Source organism: Cryptomeria japonica, chromosome 10 (genome assembly GCF_030272615.1).
Source record: "Cryptomeria japonica chromosome 10, Sugi_1.0, whole genome shotgun sequence".
Lineage (NCBI taxonomy): Eukaryota > Viridiplantae > Streptophyta > Pinopsida > Cupressales > Cupressaceae > Cryptomeria > Cryptomeria japonica.
This window is the reverse complement of record NC_081414.1, coordinates 321119179-321139748: the sequence shown is the minus strand read 5'-3', so window position 1 is coordinate 321139748 and position 20570 is coordinate 321119179. Positions and strand designations below refer to the sequence as shown.

Sequence of the window (20570 nt, the reverse complement as noted above, 5' to 3'; positions counted from 1 at the left end):
AAATTCCACAATCCAAACTTAACAATCGTTTATATATTATATAGGTAAGACAGCCAAAACTAACGAAAGTTACTTTTTTCTCTAAAAAAATAGAATTGTAAATAGGTTGCATTATTTAAGTATTTAACTTCTATCATTTAGGCTTTGGCTACAGATAAATAAAAGAATTTGGGATGATATATAATACTCTGCAGAGAGCTTTATACTTACAGCTTTGATTAGATACAGCAAAATAATCAGAAGATTGTCAGAGGTATTATTAGATATGGCAAAATAATAAAAAGATCGTGGAAGACAGATAATATCACTCAGCTAGAGTTCAAACCAAACGTTCCATTGGGATAACTTGCAAGCAAAGTCACAGGCATGCCCATGATGCCATATATTTTAGCTCACAGCCCTCTAAACACATCGTATACTGAACATTCTTACACAATATTTGATACAATCAGGTATCAATAAGCCAGTCACAAGACTTGGATGCCCTAAATAATAAATTTCATTTTAACGTTTTGCTCACAAAGCTGTCACCCTAGTATGTTGGATCTTGATTCTTTTCTGTTTTTTAATTCAGAGAGCTAGCTATTGGTATACATCAGAGCTTATAATTTGTTGTAGTGGGTGAATTTACTGAGTTGCACAGGAAATGGAGAAGCAATTCGCTGGTATGATTTTATTTGTTTTAGCAGTGGCTCACACCTCTCTTTGTTTAGAGGAGAGATCTGATTTGCCAGCATTGGTAGACGGTCTTTCCTGGACGTTTTACAACGAGAGCTGCCCCAAACTGGAATCCATTGTTAAAGCAACACTTCAGTCCTTGCTTAAAGACGACACTACTAAGGCGCCTGCTTTGTTAAGACTGCTTTTTCACGACTGCTTTGTGCAGGTATCGTTACAATATTTGTTTTATGAATAACTGTCTTTATTATTATACATATTGTAAAATGGTGGGTAGAGATAAGTCGCATCCTTAGAGTTTTAAATTAGAAAAGGATTTCAAGTTAAAAAAAAAAAAGAAGATGATTCTGCAATCAGATCAAGAGCAGTAGTAGGAGAAAAAGGGTTCAAGTCATTTGATTTTTCCCATACATCAATGTGATCTGAAGGTCATGAGAAGTTTACAACTATCATTATCAGTATGAGATGCGGAATGTTATAAAAAGGTGGGTAGGGATAAGTCACATCTTTAGAGTCTAATGTTATAAAAAGGTGGGTAATAAGTCACATCTTTAGAGTCTAAATAGAAAAGAATTTCAAGATGTGGTGAATATTTCCTCTATGTTTTATTTATCAAGTTATGTTTTATTGCAAATTGTTGTTAAATATTGTTTTTCTACTAAGTTAGATGATTTTTAAAGCCTTTTATTTTAAAATTTTGGGTACAAATAAAAATATATATAGGATGTTCAATAATGATCTAAAATATGTTTGTGCAAGAAAGTTTTGGAAGAAAACAAGGAAAAACAACACAAAATTCTTTGAAAGAAAGTATTCCAAAGTGTGTGGGGATTCATTCATATAAATTTCATAGTTTAGGATTTGTGGAAATTTCGTTTGGGGAGGGTCGAGGGAATGATATGGATCATTCAAAGTTAGAAGCAAAATCTTAATCAAGAACTTAATTCCCAAAATCTTAATCAAGAACTTAATTCCCAATATAAATATGCAACCAGATCAAGAGCAGTAGTTGGAGAAGAAAGGTCGAGTCATTTGAACTTCCCCATACATCAATAAGATCTAAAGGTCATGGAGGATTTTACAACTATCATTATCAGTGTGAGATGCTGAATTTTATGAATAGATGATATAACAAAAACAAGGAGAGAGAATTTGATAAGAAGATGTAGATGTTAACCTATATAACAAATTCATTATAAATATCTGACAATCAATATAGATAATTTTTAAATTAATATTTTTAAAATATATATGCTATTGTTGGAGGGGTTGAGCTTAACTGATTAAAATGCTGGGCTTTCATCACGGAGACCTATGCTCAATTCTTCATAGCAACATCTATAGTGGAATTCTAAGTTGTGACTCTTAGTCTTTCATAATTGATTTTACTATGGAGGTGATTTCTAATTAAAAACGATTTTCTAAATAATAGACTTTTGATCTTCCATAAATGATTTCTAATATATTTATGCTATTAGCTTACTGTTGTTAATTTTGGAAGGGGTGCGATGGGTCTATCTTGCTAAATGGAACGGGCAGTGAGCTGGAAGACACCCCAAACTTGACAATAAGAAAGGAGGCATTGGAGATTATTCAGCTAATAAAAGATGCAGTTGAAGCCGATTGCCCTGAAGTTGTCTCCTGTGCGGACATCTTAGCATTAGCAGGCACTTACGCAGTTTACATGGTAACCACTTTGTGATTTCAATGTATTAAATAGTTTATAAGCATCATCTTTCAAATATACCAGCAGCCCAAATTGCAATTATTCTCCAGTCTCTTCATAGATAGTATTTAGTGCTTCCTTCCATGTTTTGTGTATTGCATAGATAATTTCAATGAAATATAATAGTTATTATTGCTACCAACAGGCAGGAGGGCCAGAATTTGCAGTACCACTTGGCAGGAGAGACAGTCTTACATTCGCTAATGAAAGTGTAACGGTGGACAATCTACCTGCCCCAACATCAAATGTGTCAGTGTTGATGTCTCTCTTTAGCGAAAAAGGATTCACTGATTTCGCTGATCTTGTGGCTCTCTCAGGTGAAGATTAAATTAGTATATCTTATCTTTATAAAAATCTATATAGAAAACATGGAGAGGATCTATGTTATAATAAAAACTTGAATTTGTCTTTTTCAGGGGGTCATACATTTGGTATCTCCCATTGCTCGTCCTTCATTGACAGACTTTACCCAACACAAGATTCCACTCTGAATGAAAGTTTTGCAGAGGAACTTTATCTCACGTGCCCCTCTTCAACGGCGGTCAACACCACTGATCTGGACATTCGCACTCCAAATGCATTCGACAACAAGTATTATGTCGATCTACAGAATAATGAAGGGCTCTTAACATCTGACCAGAATCTATATACCGATTCGCGCACTAAGCATCTGGTGAAACTATTTGCAAAGAATCAGAGCTCCTTTTATAAGAGATTTTTGTCTACCATGGTGAAGATGGTTCAGCTTGATGTGCTGACGGGAAGAGAAGGGGAGATTCGAAAGGTGTGCTCAGCAGTGAATCCTACATCGACTACAACTTACATTGTGCATGAACAGCGTCGATCTTCGTCAATATGATTGGGTATTCCCACTGAATAACACCAGCAAAACCTTTTAGAGATTTCTCTATTGTATTTATAATGATAATGATGTATAATCATCCCTCCACTATTTTAGACAATAATATATGAATGAATGAAGTACAGATTTAAGAATCTCGTCCGCCGTTCTTTGAGATCGACCAGATATAGGTATTATGATGAATAGAGTTCTTTGAGATCGACCAGATATAGGCATTATGATGAATGGATTTGATGTATTGCCCTGAGGATTTTGTTGCTGCGCGTAAATCGTAACGACGGCGCATGTTTGATGATTGCGTACTATCATTCCACTCTTTGCTCATCCCACAAAAGCACAAATTCCTCTATGGTACACAGCTCACAAATACAGTACTAGAATTTTTTTCTAGTTTTAATTATTATTTCCGATGCAATGGAGCAGAACTTGACAGCACTTTAGAAAAAGTTTATTTAGCGCGCCGTTTGCACGGGCATCGAGCTGTCGGGAGTCTGAACGAATGTCCCGTCCGACAGTGATTATTTTATTAGGAATCCTATTACAGTGTGCCATAGGCACGCTGGTAGGGAGGCATAATTGAATGGAATTTTCAAATTGTGAAGTATTTTGTTTGGTTTTTAGGAAAGTAGAGTTAATTAGATTATATTAATTACTGTATTTTAATTTTATAAAGGTAGATTTTTCTTTTGTTAATAGGTTTAATTGAATAGTTATAGGGATGGAGTTGTTTGGAAGGGTGGGTAAGTGAATATGGGTCATTTTTTATTCTATGTCCGGTATTAATTCACAATAAATCAAAATTATCCCTTAAAATAGTAGGGGTTCGATGGGAGAGATGAATTGAGTTGGGTCATTTTTGACCCCATGTTTCAGCGGCATGGCATCTGCTTATTATAATAAATCAAAATGATCCCTTAAAATAGTAGGGGCGAGATGGTTTCTTACCATCTCTTTCTTGATCAAAAGTCTTGCTCACACTATAGTAAAAGTGACATTTGCTGAAGAAGTCGATTACCGGCTCTTCATCGCCTCGGCCTATTTGAAGGGATCAAAATTCTAGCTTATATATATATAAAAGATTAAATTACTTGCATAAAACTAGCAATTCAACATGAATAACTATTCTATTAAACCTATTAACAAAAAAAATCTACCTTTATAAAATTAAAATAAAATATTTAATATAATCTAATTAACTCTACTTTCATGAAAACCAACCAAAATACTTCACAATTTAAAAATTCCATTCAATTATGCCTCCCTATCAGTGTGCCTATGACACACACACACACACACACACACACACACACACATATTGTTGGAATAGAAGGAATCCAAGAACACTGAGAGGGGGGTGAATCAGTGTTCTGCTGGTGATATAAGATTTTACCTTATTATAACATACACATATAAACGAGTAAATGAAGAAACATATAACATGAAGTAAATAAACCAACCACATGAATGAACACCATAACACATTGAATTTTATACATGGAAAACCTCAAAGAGGAAAAACTATGGTGGGATTTGTGACTCACAATATCAATTCACTAGCCATATGAAAGATATTACATAGCATGGGGGCTTGCACATGCAAGAAGGCACACTGTCTAGATCACACTGCTCAACACAAAAGAGTCTCACTGACTACAGGCTTCTGCTGAGATAAAACAATAATGGTGAACTCACAAAATGCATCTACAATGCCAAAAAGAGGTTATAGCTGTGTTCTGTACCAGTTCATAAACCCTAAACCCTTTTACCGGTAACTCCCTTACTCTAAGAAATCTTTACAAATTGTTTACTAACCATTGCATGATACTACTTCCTCATACAAATGATCTACATACATATCCTTTGCATCACTTTTCTTCTCCACATTCGTTGTAGTCATTGTCCTATATCAAAATGACCTAATAAATAGACTTATATACCCTTTACAAACAATATGCCTTATGTCGGCTTACAACACGTTATAAAAGATATTCAATGTCGGCTCTATACAATAATTACAAAATGACTTTACAAATAAAAGCTTTTCCCATATCCCAAACTGATGTCGACTTCACTGAAGTGTTGAATGCCGGTGTCGGTATCTGTCGGTATCTGCCGATGTATGCTTTCTACAGAATCCTATTGCCATCAATGACAACATATGAATCCAATGAGTATCAATTGCCAACAATCTCCCCCTTTGGCATTGATGGCAACACTCATGTGAAAAATGGATTCCCTGTCAGTTCAACTGAGCTGAAACATGCTCCCCCTGAGCTGATTGACCACTTTGATTAATATACTCTCTCTCTGATATCCTTCCCCTAGGATTAGATACATACTTTCCTTTTCATAGCTGAAACATGCTCCTCCTGAGCTAATTGACCACTTTGATTCATATACTCTCTATCTAATATCCTCCCCCTAGGATTATATACATACTTTCCTTTTCATTTCATTTTTCACATACATATACTCCCCCTTCAGCATCAATGCCAAAGACCGGTGAAAGAATTGAAATAATTGTTAGGAATCTGTATAAAAGAATGAATAATTACAGATTACTTATTGGAGCTTGACCAATTTCAAGATTTCCAGATAAGCTTTCTCTAGTAACTGTATATAAGTATCCCAGCCGGTTTTGAATGTTTCGGATATGGATACAAGTCCACTTAGTAAATGTGCAAGTGATTCTTTCTCAGTGACTTCTACTGGTGTGGGGTTCCCAAACATATCCATACATTCCCTCTTATGTACACCAAGTGAATCCAATCTTGGACTCACCAAACCTCTGAGACTTCTAGCTCTCTGAATGATCTTATCTCTTTCCTTTTCAAAAGCAAAAATTTGGTTCTCCAAAGTCAAAATTTGTCCATCAATAGATGTTGTAAGTGAATTTATTCCATCAAAAGAATTAGTAATATTAGCAATCTTTTCTTGTAACTCCTTTATCCTCTTATCTACATTTGTTGTAAGAATCTCTACATTACAACAGACCCTGAAAATGTTAATACATTGTTTCAAAGAATTTTCAGTAAGTATAAGTTTCTCTTCAATATTCCTCTTTTCTGTCTCAATGATTTGATCAAAAGTATCTTTCTTAGCCAAAGTAAATCTTTCAAGTGCTTGCCAGTCAGAAATCTACTATAATGATTGAAAGTTTTTAGAGATGTGATTTCTCAATGCCTTAAGCTTGCCGAAAGGGCTCGCTTCATTTTCAATCATACATTTCAGAATCAATCTATGCAAAATTGTTATTGACTGATCTATTATCCCCTTGTCTGTAGATCCCTCCTTAATTAGTTTTTGAGCAGCCATCATCATTCACTCTGTGGGACTCATCTTTGTGATGGATTTCTTCTCAACTTGAGAAGTGTCAATTACCAAAATTTTTGATGAGGAATCATCTGCCAGTTTGGTACTTGATGTTTATGCAGCTTTACTCTTATCAGTCTCCTTTTCCTTTTATTCCTTTCCCTTATCCTCTCTCGATGTATCCCTTTTCTCATCCTCTTTTGCACTAGTAGCTTCGCCACTTGGTGTAGTATCTGTCACTGCCGATGGATTATTATTTACAATATTATCTGTATCATGTACATTATCTATTTTACCTTGCTCGAACTGTACATATGTTGTCTCTGTTGGTTTAGCATGTACACTCTTATTAATTTTAGGTTGATCTGTCAGTGGAGTCTGTACACTCTTATCTGATTGAGAATTATTTACTGGTTCATTCAAAATTTGATCTGAGCTTCCCAAAATTTCTTTTCCTTTCGATCTATCTGGAATAGTGGGAGTTGTTGCCTTAGCAAATTCTTCTTGGGAAGTAAGGAAATCAAGATTCTTTTGAAAAAATTTAGCCCATCCTTCTCTGGTCTCATTTATTATTTCATTGACTCTACCCATCATTAAGCTTATTTGTCGATTTTGCTGTTAAAGATTGTTCTATTTGCAACTTCTATACATCTTTTCATTTCCTCATTATTTATAGAACCACAAATGCCTAAAAGTTCAACTTCTTTAATCTCTATGTCCCTCTTGATTGCATCTAATCTCCTTGCATCCAACTTATTATACAAAGATAAAGGAATTTCCCTCAAAATCTCTATCAAAGCCTTCTTATATATGTCTAAATATAACAAAATTGCTTCTTCCATTTCATTTTGCTCATTGTCATCTAAATGCTCATAAAAATTTGACACATTCTTCAAAATTTCATCTTTAGTTACCCCATCAATTAATTCTGCACAAGTCATATTACCAGATTCAATGCTTCATCTATATCACTCTTTTTCTTCTTGTTATCGGGTGTTGCATGGGCGGATGGAGCTGGCTTCCTCTTCTAGATAGGTTCCCTTGTCGGAGGTGTGGATGTTGTTGTCACCTTTCTTACTAGCTTCCTCCTAGGTTCCATCTACTTCTCTTCTACCGGAGGCTTGTCAACTTTCTTCCTTTGTACCCTTCTAAATGCAAGAGGTTGATTATCCTCTGTATCAGAGTCGGGAGATATGAAGGTTACTGGCCTCTTTATCTCTGGAGCACTTTTCACTTTAGTCATTGCCGGTTGATCTAGCGGTTTAGATCCAAAAACTAGTTCTGTATCTATCCCGTGAATTACATTTTGAACGAAAGCAGACATTTTGTTTGTTTTCTTTTCCCTCCTTTTCTTATTGAAACCAATTTAACTTCAAGTGCTTTCTCCACTGTAGTACCAAAGTATTTAGTCTTATCATCTAAAGAAGTTCAACATTTTTGCATATAGTTCTTGTTGGCATTATAACAGACAAGGAGAGATTGTTTGCATTTCAATAAGGATATTGAGAAGGTTGTTGATGATTATGGATATAACTGATTAAGGATGTTTACTATCTTAATATTATTATTTTGTCATTGATGTCAAGAAATTGATTTTCTAATTCAGTATGATGTTGCCATATCTTAAGAAGTATGATTTGTTGAGTATAAAGATGTCGGTAAAAGACACAGAAAGAATGTGATGAATAAGGGGAGGAATAAATTATTCAATGGGCAACTATTACTAAGTTAGACAATGATGAGATCATGATGTTTAGATTTGTTTTGATATCATACATATGTTATTGATTGTAAGGTTAATACTATACTATGTTACCGAGCAAAGAACTTAGTCAGTAAACCCTAAGGTTATTGCTATCGGTTAATGAAGGCAGAATGTCTACCGAGTGAAGTTTAGTATTTACCGAGTTGCAACCGAGTAGTAACATAATGCATTGAATGAATAAAAGGATTATTTAATGAAGGAAGCTGATGAGTTGGCTATGATTAAATGATTGGTATGCCATGCATGAAGTTGGTTAGAGAATCTATGGCAAAGGAAAATTGGCAGGAAGATCTACAGCTCAGATTGAACCGCAATACCCTAGCACAAATTCCAAGAAATGTATGCAAGTTCCAAGGCAAGGTAAAACATTTTCAGATCGAAGGATACATTGAACGTGGTCAAGTTTGAAGATCTGATGGCTATGATTGATCATGGGAAACGTGATCAAGGAGATTAAGTGGTTGGCGAATTGTTTATAAATAAGGAACTGTTGATAAACAATGTATGCAGGCAAGTGTATGCACAGGGATGCTACATATTGATTACCGAGCACTGAAGCTTGAAGACCTATTTGAATAACAGAGTATAGAGCCCAGCAGATGGACAAGATTAGTCCTATTGTATTGAGCAAATAAGAATCTGCTTTAGCATTTTAGATGTGAATTTGCAGATAGATTTTTATTACTATTATTTTGTGAAGTGACATAAAATCTCTTAACCGAGTGGACTTAACAGTCTTATTTGTAAAACCCTCTAGTAAGGTGACATTCTGATTGAGTGTTTGAAATCCTTTAACAAGGTCACTTCTAACAAGGTGAAGATCCTAACAGATCTGAGGGAAATCCCTTAACCGGGTCACATCTAGCAATGTGTTTGTAATCTTTAATAGGATTTGCTTTTAACCGAGCATACTCTAGAAGAGTATATTTCTTAGTGGGTCCAAAATCCCACAGTGGTTTTTCCCTATTTGGGTTTCCATGTTAAATCTGGTGTTATGAGTGCTATGATGTTTATATGCTTTTGAGTGTACATGTTTAGCAGTTTTGGATATATTACTGAAGTATATGTTACCGAGGTTGAATTTGTTGTTTTTATGGAAGATTAAGTTTGTATGATCCACCCCCCCCCTCTCATCTTATTAGCTTGGCATCTGTACTTAACATTAAGTATCAAAACTATCAATTGGTATCAGAGCTTTAAACTCCGAAAGAAAAAGTTTAAAGGTACTTGATGCAAAGATCCAAAAATGTATAAGAGGGATGCACCGAAGCTGAACAAGTCAAGTTTCTCTACATGGCAGAAAAGGATGAAGCTACACCTATCAGGAGTTGGAGAATATGTTGTATATTATCTGGAGAATGATTTCATTACACCGAGCACCTATCCATTGACAATGGAAGAGATAAAGGCAAAGCAAGAACATATTCAAGCAATGATTGAAATAACATCTGCATTGACTGACTCAGAGTTTAATGATCTAGAAGGCTGCAATGATGCAAAGGCAATGTGGGACAAGCTCATATCTGTGTATGGTGGAGATGAACATGTTCAAAGAGCAAAAGTGGATAGTCTAAGAGGACAGCTTGAATCTATGAGGATGAATGAAGGTGAGAACATAACCTAGTACAGTACAAGACTAAAGGAGATTGTCAATCAAATCAAAGGAGTAGGTGGAACTATTGAAGAAAAGGATATAACAAGTAAATTGTTAAGAACCCTTCTACTAGCTTATGCAATCCGAGTCTCTGCAATCAATGAATTAAGGTCTGTATGCAATATGCCAGTTTCTTTAGATGCTACTATTGGTAAGCTACATGCATTTGAGTTAAGTAACTTTGATAATAGTGGGTCATCGGTAAATAAAGTTGAGTTTGCATTTAGTTCTTTTCATATTGGTGAATCTGATGATTACAATGATAGAATGAGTAAGTACACTAAAGGGGATCACAGTGGAGCAAGTGAAAGATTTCGCAAGAACATGGAGGAAGTACACAAACTATATGAGGAAATCAAAAAGCAAGAAGAGTTTGAAGCACTATTAGCAAGAAGGTTACCGAGAGGCAAAGGTAAGTATAAAGGAAAACTACCTTTGAAATGTTTCAATTGTGACAAGATAGGACATATGGCTTCTAACTGTCCTGACAAAGAATCTACTAAAAAGAGAGATTACCGAGATGACAGATAGAAAGATAATCATTACAGAGGATACTGAGACTTTAGAAGAAGAGATAGAAAGTCATGCTTAATAGCCGATGAGGAATCCAATGATGATAAGTCAAATGAAACTGATACAAAGGAAGTAGTTTACATGGCTATCAAAGATGGATCAGATGAAGAAAGGTATGAAGAAAAAGCCCTAATATCTCACATAGATACTAATGATTCTTGGACCATAGATAGTGGATGCTCACATCACATGACAGGTGATAAACACAAGTTTGTTATGTTAGAAGACTATGATGGAGGCTATGTAAGTTTTGGTAATGATGCACCATGTCCGATAAAAGTTAAAGGATCTATAACACTTCTTGACAATGCAAGATGCAATGATGTTTATTGGGTTGAAGGTTTGAAATACAATTTGTTGAGTGTAGCACAGCTAAACAATACAGGATACTAAATAGAATTTCAGAAAGGAATTGTCAAAGTTCATGACAAGCATGGAAAGTTAGCTACTACCAAGACACAAACAAAAGGTAACACATTTCACCTTGACTCAACTCGGAATAAATGTCTATATGCAAAGATAGATGATACCTGGTTATGGCATAAAAGGTTTAATAAGGATATTGAGAATGTTGTTGATGATTATGGATATAACTGATTAAGGATTTTTACTGTCTTAATATTATTATTTTGTCATTGATGTCAAGAAATTGATTTTCTAATTCAGTATGATGTTGCCATATCTTAAGAAGTATGATTTGTTGAGTATAAAGATGTCGATAAAAGAAATAGAAAGAATGTGATGAATAAGGGGAGGAATAAGTTATTCAATAGGCAACTATTACCGAGTAAGACAATGATGAGATCATGATGTTTAGACTTTTTTGATATCATACATATGTTATTGATTGTAAGGTTAATACTATACTATGTTACCAAGCAAAGAATCTAGTCGGTAAACCCTAAGGAACCTAGTTGGTAAACCCTAAGGTTATCGCTATCAGTTAATGAAGGCAGAATGTCTACCGAGTGAAGTTTAGTATTTATCGAGTTGCAACCAAGTAGTAACATAATGCATTGAATGAATAAAAGCATTATTTAATGAAGGAAGCTGATGAGCTAGCTATGATTAAATGATTGGTATGTCGTGCATGAAGTTTGTTAAAGAATCTATGGCAAAGGAAAATTGGCAGGAAGATCTACAGCTCAGATTGAACTGCAATACCCTAGCACAAGCTCCAAGAAATGTATGGAAGTTCCAAGGCAGGGTAAAAAAATTTCAGATCAAAGGATACATTGAACCTGGTCAAGTTTGAAGATTTGATGGCTATGATTGATCATGGGAAACATGATCAAGGAGATTAAGTGGTTGGCGAATTGTTTATAAATAAGGAACTATTGATAAACAATGTATGCGGGCAAGTGTATGCACAGGGATGCTACATAGTGTTTACCGAGCATTGAAGCTTGAAGACCTATTTGAATAATAGAGTATAGAGCCCAGAAGATGGACAAGATTAGTCCTCTTATATTGAGAAAATAAGAATCTGCTTTAGCATTTTAGATGTGAAGTTGCAGATAGATTTGTATTACTGTTATTTTGTGAAGTGACAAAAAATCTCTTAACCGAGTGGACTTAACAGTCTTATTTGTAAAACCCTCTAGCAAGGTGACATTCTGATTGAGTGTTTGAAATCCTTTAACAAGGTCACTTCTAACAAGGTGAAGATCCTAATAGATCTGAGGGAAATCCCTTAACCAGGTCACATCTAGCAATGTGTTTGTAATCTTTAATAGGATTTCCTTTTAACCGAGCATACTCTAGAAGAGTGTATTTCTTAGTGGGTCCAAAATCCCACAGTGGTTTTTCCGTATTTGGGTTTCCACGTTAAATCTAGTGTTATGAGTGTTATGATGTTTATATGCTTTTGAGTGTGCATGTTTAGCAGTTTTGGATATATTATTGAAGTATATGTTACCAAGGTTGAATATGTTGTTTTTATGGAAGATTAAGTTTGTATGATTCACCCCCCCTCTCATCTTATTAGCTTAGCATCTGTACATAGCATTAAGTATCAGAACTATCAGTTCCAAAATGTAGTCATCAATTTCATAGCCCAATTCAGTGACCCATATTGTTCTAGGTTCCACCGGTTCCATGAGAGTCTCATTTGTTTTCACCATGAAGCAGATTTTAGTGGAGTATTTCTCCACAATGTGTTTGGAGAATCTCTCCCTCGGTCTCATATTCTTTTGGAAATATTTAAAGAAACCCCATAACTTCCCATCCCTATTGTTTCCAAGACATGTGATTGCATCTTTAATCTTCCTACCTACTGGAATGTCATGAGCCCATCATTTCTTTCCTAAACCCAGTAGCTCATTCATGAAATATAGAATCAAACAGACAATAAGGTTACCATACCAGAATGTCCCTTTCTTAACACCTTTGATTTTTCCAAGATTTATCATCAATTCACTTCTTAACCATTTACACAAATCATATTTTCCATCATTCTTTATCATTTGATATGCAACATGGATACAGGAACTGGCAACATAGTTTAAGCGAGTTGATTGTGTTACCTTGTAATCGATGATCATGCTGGAAAATTTTACATCTGAGTCCTTAATGGTGCTTATCCTCATCGACCTTCCATCATGGGCTGTGCCGGTGAGCTTTTCCACCTCAGTGTTGGAGATCTTCTTTCTGGGTTCCTGCCCGACTTTGGGTAATCTGGTGATCGCCTGAATTGCTTCTTTGGTGATCATATGAGGTCGGTCCAACTAGATGAATTAATTATGAACCCTTTTCAGAACATATCTAGCCATTTCGTCCTCGAATTCTAGTATATACAAAATTTTGGTTAACCCTAGGTCTTTGATGATTTGGAATTTTGACTTGATTGTTTCAGAGCTATCCAGTATCATAGATTGATACATTCCATTAATTTCCTAAGTGCCTAATTCCTCCAAAATGTAGTGAATATAAGCTCTGACATCTTCCACATATACTATGCCATCGGGAACCCTCGAAAATGAGCCAGTAGAGTCTTCCTTCATTGCTATTTGAGGAACCTCTTTGAAAACATGTCTAAGCCTATCCTTAACCTCAACTAAAGTGGGATTTGCAATGAAAGTAGGAGCAGAGGATGACATAGATGCCATTTCAAAAAAATACCTGGATAACAATTGTTGGTTGAAAGATCTTGATGACTTCTCATAAAACTGTTGGAAATCCCTTTAGAATGCCTTTGCTCACTTTTGATCGCCAAAGATTTGTCTTTTCTTCGCTTTGGTTTGCTCGAGTGCTGGGTGAGTGAAAATGAGTCTATTTTCCCTTTTTATCAGTGAGTAAACCCTAATTCTTCATTATCATAAATGGTTAGCGGTGTGCCCTACCGGATGCTAGTTCCTCAGTTTTATGTTAGATAAACCTCCATCAATGATCAATACCTCTCCAGATCTCTTTCCAGATCTCTTTCCAGGGAATATGAAATATTTGCAATGAATTTTCCCACCCCTAAGGCGTCTACCTCAGTTACCAGTTGAATTTCCTATCAGTGTAGGAATGCTCTGTTCTACCGGTGGAGTTACTGGTGCAATTAATGGTGTAGTTGCATCTCCACTTGGTTCTTCGAACTTTCTAACCCATCTCTTGGTGTGATCTTGATGTAATTCATCTACCTTTTGCTTTCCTTTCTCATTTTATTTGTCATTGCTAATCAGTTTAGTCTTTCTTCTACAATACTTAGCAATATGACCTATTTTGTTGCATGCATAACATGTAAAATTGTTCTTTTGAATTGCTTTTCCATATCCAGTGTCATTCCTTGATCTGCATTGGTTATCCAAATGTCCAAACTTTCCACATGAATGACACTTAACATTCATTTTGCAATCTTATGACTTATGACCATATTGCTTGCAATTTGTGCATTGATCGGGAATTGAATTGTAGTTTTTATTTGCTATATTTCTATATTGTTTAGCCATATGCCCAAATTTATTACAAACAAAGCATCTTCCATTGAATTTGTAAGCATTAGATTGCCTTACCAGTTTCCTCTGGTTTGATGAGTTCTGCATACCAGTTGTCTAATCTTTATTTGCAGTACCGGAGATTTTACCTTGTTCAAATCCAAGTCCTCTAGAATCTCCATTCTTCCTTTGTCTTTTCAATAGATCACCCAGTTGTGCAACACTAATCTTGAATTTTTCTTTATACTCACTTGCAGTAGTTAGATAATTTCTCAGAGTCATTATTTTTCTTTCAAGCTCTTGTTCATTATTCTGGGATTGTACCAAATCAGTTCTCAAGATATCATTCTCGTGAGCCAATCTACCACATTCTTCAAATTCATTCTTCAAAGATACAACAAGATTTTCTTCCTTCTTCTTTTTGTCCTCAATTTCTTTTGGCATCCTCATTGCCAGGTCTTGCATTTCATTCTTCATGAGCATGTTTTGTTGACTCAGCTTCTGACATTGTTCCTTAAGTGCATTTTTCTCTTCATCATACTGGTTTTGCAAAAGTTCCTTCCTTCTAGCTTGAGCAGATGACAACCTTTCTTGCAAAACAAAAATGAATTCATTAGCATAATTCAATTCATCTTGCAACTTTAAGTTCTTCAACCTTTCAACATCATAATCCTCAAGTTCCATCTCAACTTTCTTCTCCATAGCCATATTCAATGATTCTAATATAATGATCTTCCTCTGAGGCACCAAGTTCTGATACCAATTGTTGGAATAGAAGGAATCCAAGAACACTGAGAGGGGGGGGGGGGTGAACCAGTGTTTTGTCGGTGATATAATATTTTACCTTATTATAACATACACATATAAACTAGTAAATGAAGAAACATATAACATGAAGTAAATAAACCAGCCACATGAATGAACACCATAACACACTGAATTTAATACATGGAAAACCTCAAAGGGGAAAAACCATGGTGGGATTTGTGACCCATAATATCAATTCACTAGCCATATGAAAGATATTGCATAGCATGGGGGCTTGCACATGTAGGAAGACACACTGCATAGAGCACACTGCTCAACACAAAAGAGTCTCACTGACTACAGGCTTTTGCTAAGATAAAGAAATAATGGTGAACTCACAAAATGCATCTACAATGCCAAAAAGAGTTTCCATTATAGGGCAAGTGCAAGGTAATGAGTCACAAATTTGTGGAAGTCCACGTGTTGGAAAACGTGCTCTTATAAACGGGGGCCCGTTTGTGCTTCGGGCTCCCAAGCCGAAAGGTAACGGGGGTCCGAAGCAAAAAAAAGGGCCCCCGTTTCGTTCTGAAATGGGGGCCCACTTTTATACAAAACGGGGGCCCATTTTAGAACAAAACGGGGGCCCGTTTTAGAACAAAACGAGGGCCCGTTTCTAAAAACAGGCCCCCGTTTTGTTTAAAAGCGAGCCCCCGTTTCTAAATGGCATTTTTCCTTTTTTTTCCACAAGCCGCCCTTGTTTGAAAATGGGGGCCCGTTTTGTGGAAGTTGATTCCACAACCTGCCACTTGGCTCAGGATTAGGCCCGGGATAGGCCTGGGATGGCCACACCTGAGACATGGACCTGCAAATTCAAATCTCCATGAATGAAAGCACAAATATGAACTTCAGAAATAGTTTACGTGCCTCTAATCAGAGAATTTTTATACAAAATTAAAACCCATTTCAGATTATACTATCTAGATTCTAAATATATAAATTTATTTAAAAATTGATTATTTTAACTATTTTTCATTTAATTTATACTAAATTGGGTCCATAAATTTGAAATATTAACTAATTTTGTTAATTTAATAACTTTTTTATTTTAAAGAATTTTGGAAAAAAAATTATATGTCATCAATCTACACAAAATTCTTTTGTATTTAAAAAAAAAAAAAATCAAAAAATGTTAAGTTTACATCAAATTATGTGGGTCGTACACGTCAAATTTTTAAAAAGATAATTACGACCATTAAAAAATTAATTAAAAAAAAAATATTAGAAAAAAAAATATAAAAAAATATGCTCATCAATCTTCAGTGTGTTACAAACCATCTCCCAAAATGGTTTGAGAAAATAATTTTAATTGTGTCAAAAAGTGTGGGTCGTACACATGCATGGTATGATCCTGAAACAGGCATTTTTAAAACATAGTTTTTCAGAACTCCATTTAAAAAGTTATTTTTTATTATGTGGGTATTAAAATAAATTATATATTTGGAAAGTAAACTCAGAGGGATATCTTTTATATTACTGACTTTTTCCAAGATTCAATCTCTAAGTGTTTCAAAATTTAAGCTCAAATGAGACAAAATCTGAAAATCAGGGAAAACACTTCCACTTTTTGGCCAAAAAGTGGACTCATCTTCTTGCACTGACCCTATAGCTCTATTCTGTACTGGTTCATAAACCCTAAACCCTTTTACCGGCAACTCCCTTACTCTAAGAAATATTTACAAATTGTTTACTAACCATTGCATGATATTACTTTCGCATACAAATGATCTACATACATATCCTTCACATCACTTTTCTTGTCCACATTCGTTATATTCATTGTCCTCTATCAAAATGACCTAATAAACTGACTTATATACCCTTTACAAACAATATGCCTTATGTCAGCTTACAACACATTACAAAAGATATTCAATATCGGCTCTATACAATAATTACAAAACGATTTTACAAATAAAACCTTTTCCCGGATCCTAGATGGATGTCGGCTTCACTGAAGTGTTGAATGTCGGTGCTGGTACCAGTGTCGATATCTGTCGGTATCTATCGGTGTATTCTTTCTATAGAATCCTGTTGGCATCAATGACAATATATGAATCCAATGAGTGTCAATTGCCAACATATATAACATAAATATACATATATATGTATATATATATATATATATATGTATATATATACATATATATATATAAATATACATATATATATACATATATATGCATGTATGTATATATACACACACATACATACATACATACATATATATAGACACATATATACATACACACACACACACATACATACATATATATAGACACATATATACATACACACACACACACACACATACACAAACCATACCTAATTTTATAATATAATACCACACAGTTATGTATGATACAAAAAAATTAAAAATTAAAGTAGAATTAGCAAAGGGTCAATATCACCTTCTACCCTGCTGCTATTTTGGTCAAAATTTTGTCTTTAGAAAGGAAATTCTATCCTATTTCTAGTCTATTTGGAGGGTTTCATGACTTTTTGCAAGGTTTACAAATTTTCCTAACTAGTTTTTGGCCTAATCAATATTGGTTTATTCTATCTGTCTTCTTCAATGTTGGTTTTCCATTATGAATTTTGAGGTTTTCATCTTCATTGGTATATTATAGTTTCACTTCAATTTAAGCTCCATTCTTGTTCATTTTATCTTTGGACAACACTCCAAGCCATAGATCATGTTAGTCACACACTAAGTCAATAGATGAAACTAGTATTTGCATAGCTTTATCTTTTATCTATTAGAAAACAATAAGCTTGGATTAGCCTAAAGCATTAATTAACTTTGTATACCAACCCAAAATTAACACAATAATCAAAATTGAGCCAATATCATTAGAAATGTTCACATTAATCCCTTTTTTTTAACATCATTAATCAACATAAAGATGTTTTTATTGAACACAAAGTACCACTGAGAGGGGGGTGAATCAGTGGTTCCTAATCTTTTTGACCTTTCCAAGCAACTCCAAAATACCTGTTATTAGCTTTAGAACTAAACAATTAAATTGGGAAAGAACGAAGGAAAGCCAAAGAGATCAAACACACAAAAGTAACTCACAACACCAAATGTAAGAGGAAAACCCAATATGGGAGAAACCTCGGTGAGAAAAGTTGTTGGAGACTATTGCTCCAATCCAGCCTCATAGGTAAAATACTAGATTACAAAGATTTAGGGAACCAACCCAAGGAGCACCAACCCCTTCTATTTTAGGGTACCAACCCAAGGAGCACCAACCCCTGCACCAAGCTCCAACTTGGCGATGTATATTGAAATACAATTTAGATATAGTTAAGGCTTCTTCTTGCAAATGAATTTTGCAACTCTTGATCAAATATCTTATTGTCGGTTGACAATCTTTTCTCCTTCACTGAGACTCACACTACCAGTTGTGAGATTACTTCCTCTAATTCTTGGCCTCTATAATCACTCTTTCTTTCTCATAGTCCCACCACACACTATGTCACTCTTAGATGTTGCCTTTCTATACTACACCTTGTCGGTTTTGCTTAACTATTGAACTACAATTATACATGTACTCAATCACTGTCGATTAAACCCTCTCACCAGTTTTCTTTCTCACTTACTCTGCAACTTTCTTAGAATAAATTATAAGGCCAAAAATTATTCTCTGCACTTACACTCTCTTCTCCCTCTTTTTCTTCTCTACAGCATCAACTTTCTCTGTCTCTAGCTCATATATTTATCAGCATGGTTTCCCACCAAGAAGCAATTCAAATTCAGAGCAGTTAGGGTTTCCTTTTCCTGACACAATCTGCATGAGAAATGATGCAGTCTATCTTGGGTCGATCACCTGTACTCTAGGGATGCATCTGTACATATTTCCATTTCCCAATGCATACTTTCTAAAGATAGCAATCACGTATAAGATTTCCTACCTTGAAATTTGTTGACTCATAAAATGCTCAGATGTTTCCTTTTAGAGGTCTTCTTGCAATCGAATTTCCCTTGCATTGATCTAGGTGCCAACTACTCCTTGATCTTCCTCTATTATCCTTTCTTCCTCGATCCTAATCAGTCAGTTTCAATCCCATGATTTGTGGTTGCTTCATTAATATCGACTAGTTGTTTCAACAACCATGCTGATGGAGGCTTCATTGACCTCTGCATGTTTGCCACCTTAGCTCCAAATGGCATCACAATGGTCAATTTCTTAGCTCACTGACACATAGTTTATTTATACTTGATCATTCAACAAACTCATACCGAGACATCCCTTTACCGGTGAGACCTTCTTCTTTTGCTAATAGCTAGTGCACACTACACCGATAACACATCTTCACCTCTGGTGGTTTGTGATAACTTTAACATTCTGCCTCTTCATCAAAAATAGGCAGCCAACCTCCAAACTGGTGTATTTCTCTACCGGTTGTCTGCTCACTCTCATGATAATTGCCATCATACCGGTCACTCCTTGTTTCTTACTAGTGACCTTACCAAACCAGTTGACATCAATGACAACTTAATGCCAAAATGTCAATAGTCTCCCCCTTCAGCATTGATGTCAATTTATCGCAAGACACTTCATACCAGTACATTTCTCCCCCTTTGACACAATGACAAAGGGTATTGTACACTCCCCCTTTGATCCATACCAAGCTGCCCCTTTGACCTCTATCAACTCCCCCTAAGACACATAAATCCTTTCTAGGTACATGACACAACTCCCAACTTGTGTCGGAGATACTCAAAAGTTCTTACCGGTAATGGTTTGGTGAAAATGTCTGCTACTTGTTCTCCGTTAGGGACATAATCCATCCTCACCTCCTATCCTTCAACCTTCTCAATGGGAAAATGATACTTGATAGCAATGTGCTTTGTTCTGGAATGCATCATTGGATTCTTTTCTATGTTGATTGCACTCGAATTGTCACACTGGATGAGAATAGGATCAGTGATGTCCACCTGTATGTCCTTGAGGGCCTGCTTCATCCAAAACACCTAAGAGCAACATGTAGAAGCAACAATGTATTCAGCTTCACCACTAGATAGAGAGACCGAGTCCTACTTCTTGCTATGCCATGAGACCAACCAGTCACCTAGAAAGAATGCACCACCACTTGTTCTCTTACGATCATCAATGCAACTTTCCCAATCAACATCAGTGTATGTTTCCAAGATAAAATATCCTTGTTTAGGATACCATAATCCATAACTGAGTGTCCCTTGTAGGTACCTAAAGATTCTACTTACAACATTCATATGTGATTACTTAGGTGCAGCTTGGAATTTGGCC

The 20570-nt window shown here is 35.4% G+C and overlaps 1 protein-coding gene across 1 annotated transcript; it reads left to right on the top strand.

Moving 5' to 3' along the window:
- The first annotated feature begins 573 nt into the window (after positions 1–573).
- Positions 574–3288, top strand: LOC131076091 (peroxidase 12-like). Its single transcript, XM_057976397.1, has 4 exons — positions 574–886; positions 2180–2365; positions 2550–2721; positions 2821–3288. Exons 1-4 carry the CDS (start codon positions 647–649, stop codon positions 3261–3263), a joined length of 1041 nt encoding a protein of 346 aa, XP_057832380.1. The 5' UTR covers positions 574–646; the 3' UTR covers positions 3264–3288.
- The last annotated feature ends 17282 nt before the right edge of the window (positions 3289–20570 follow it).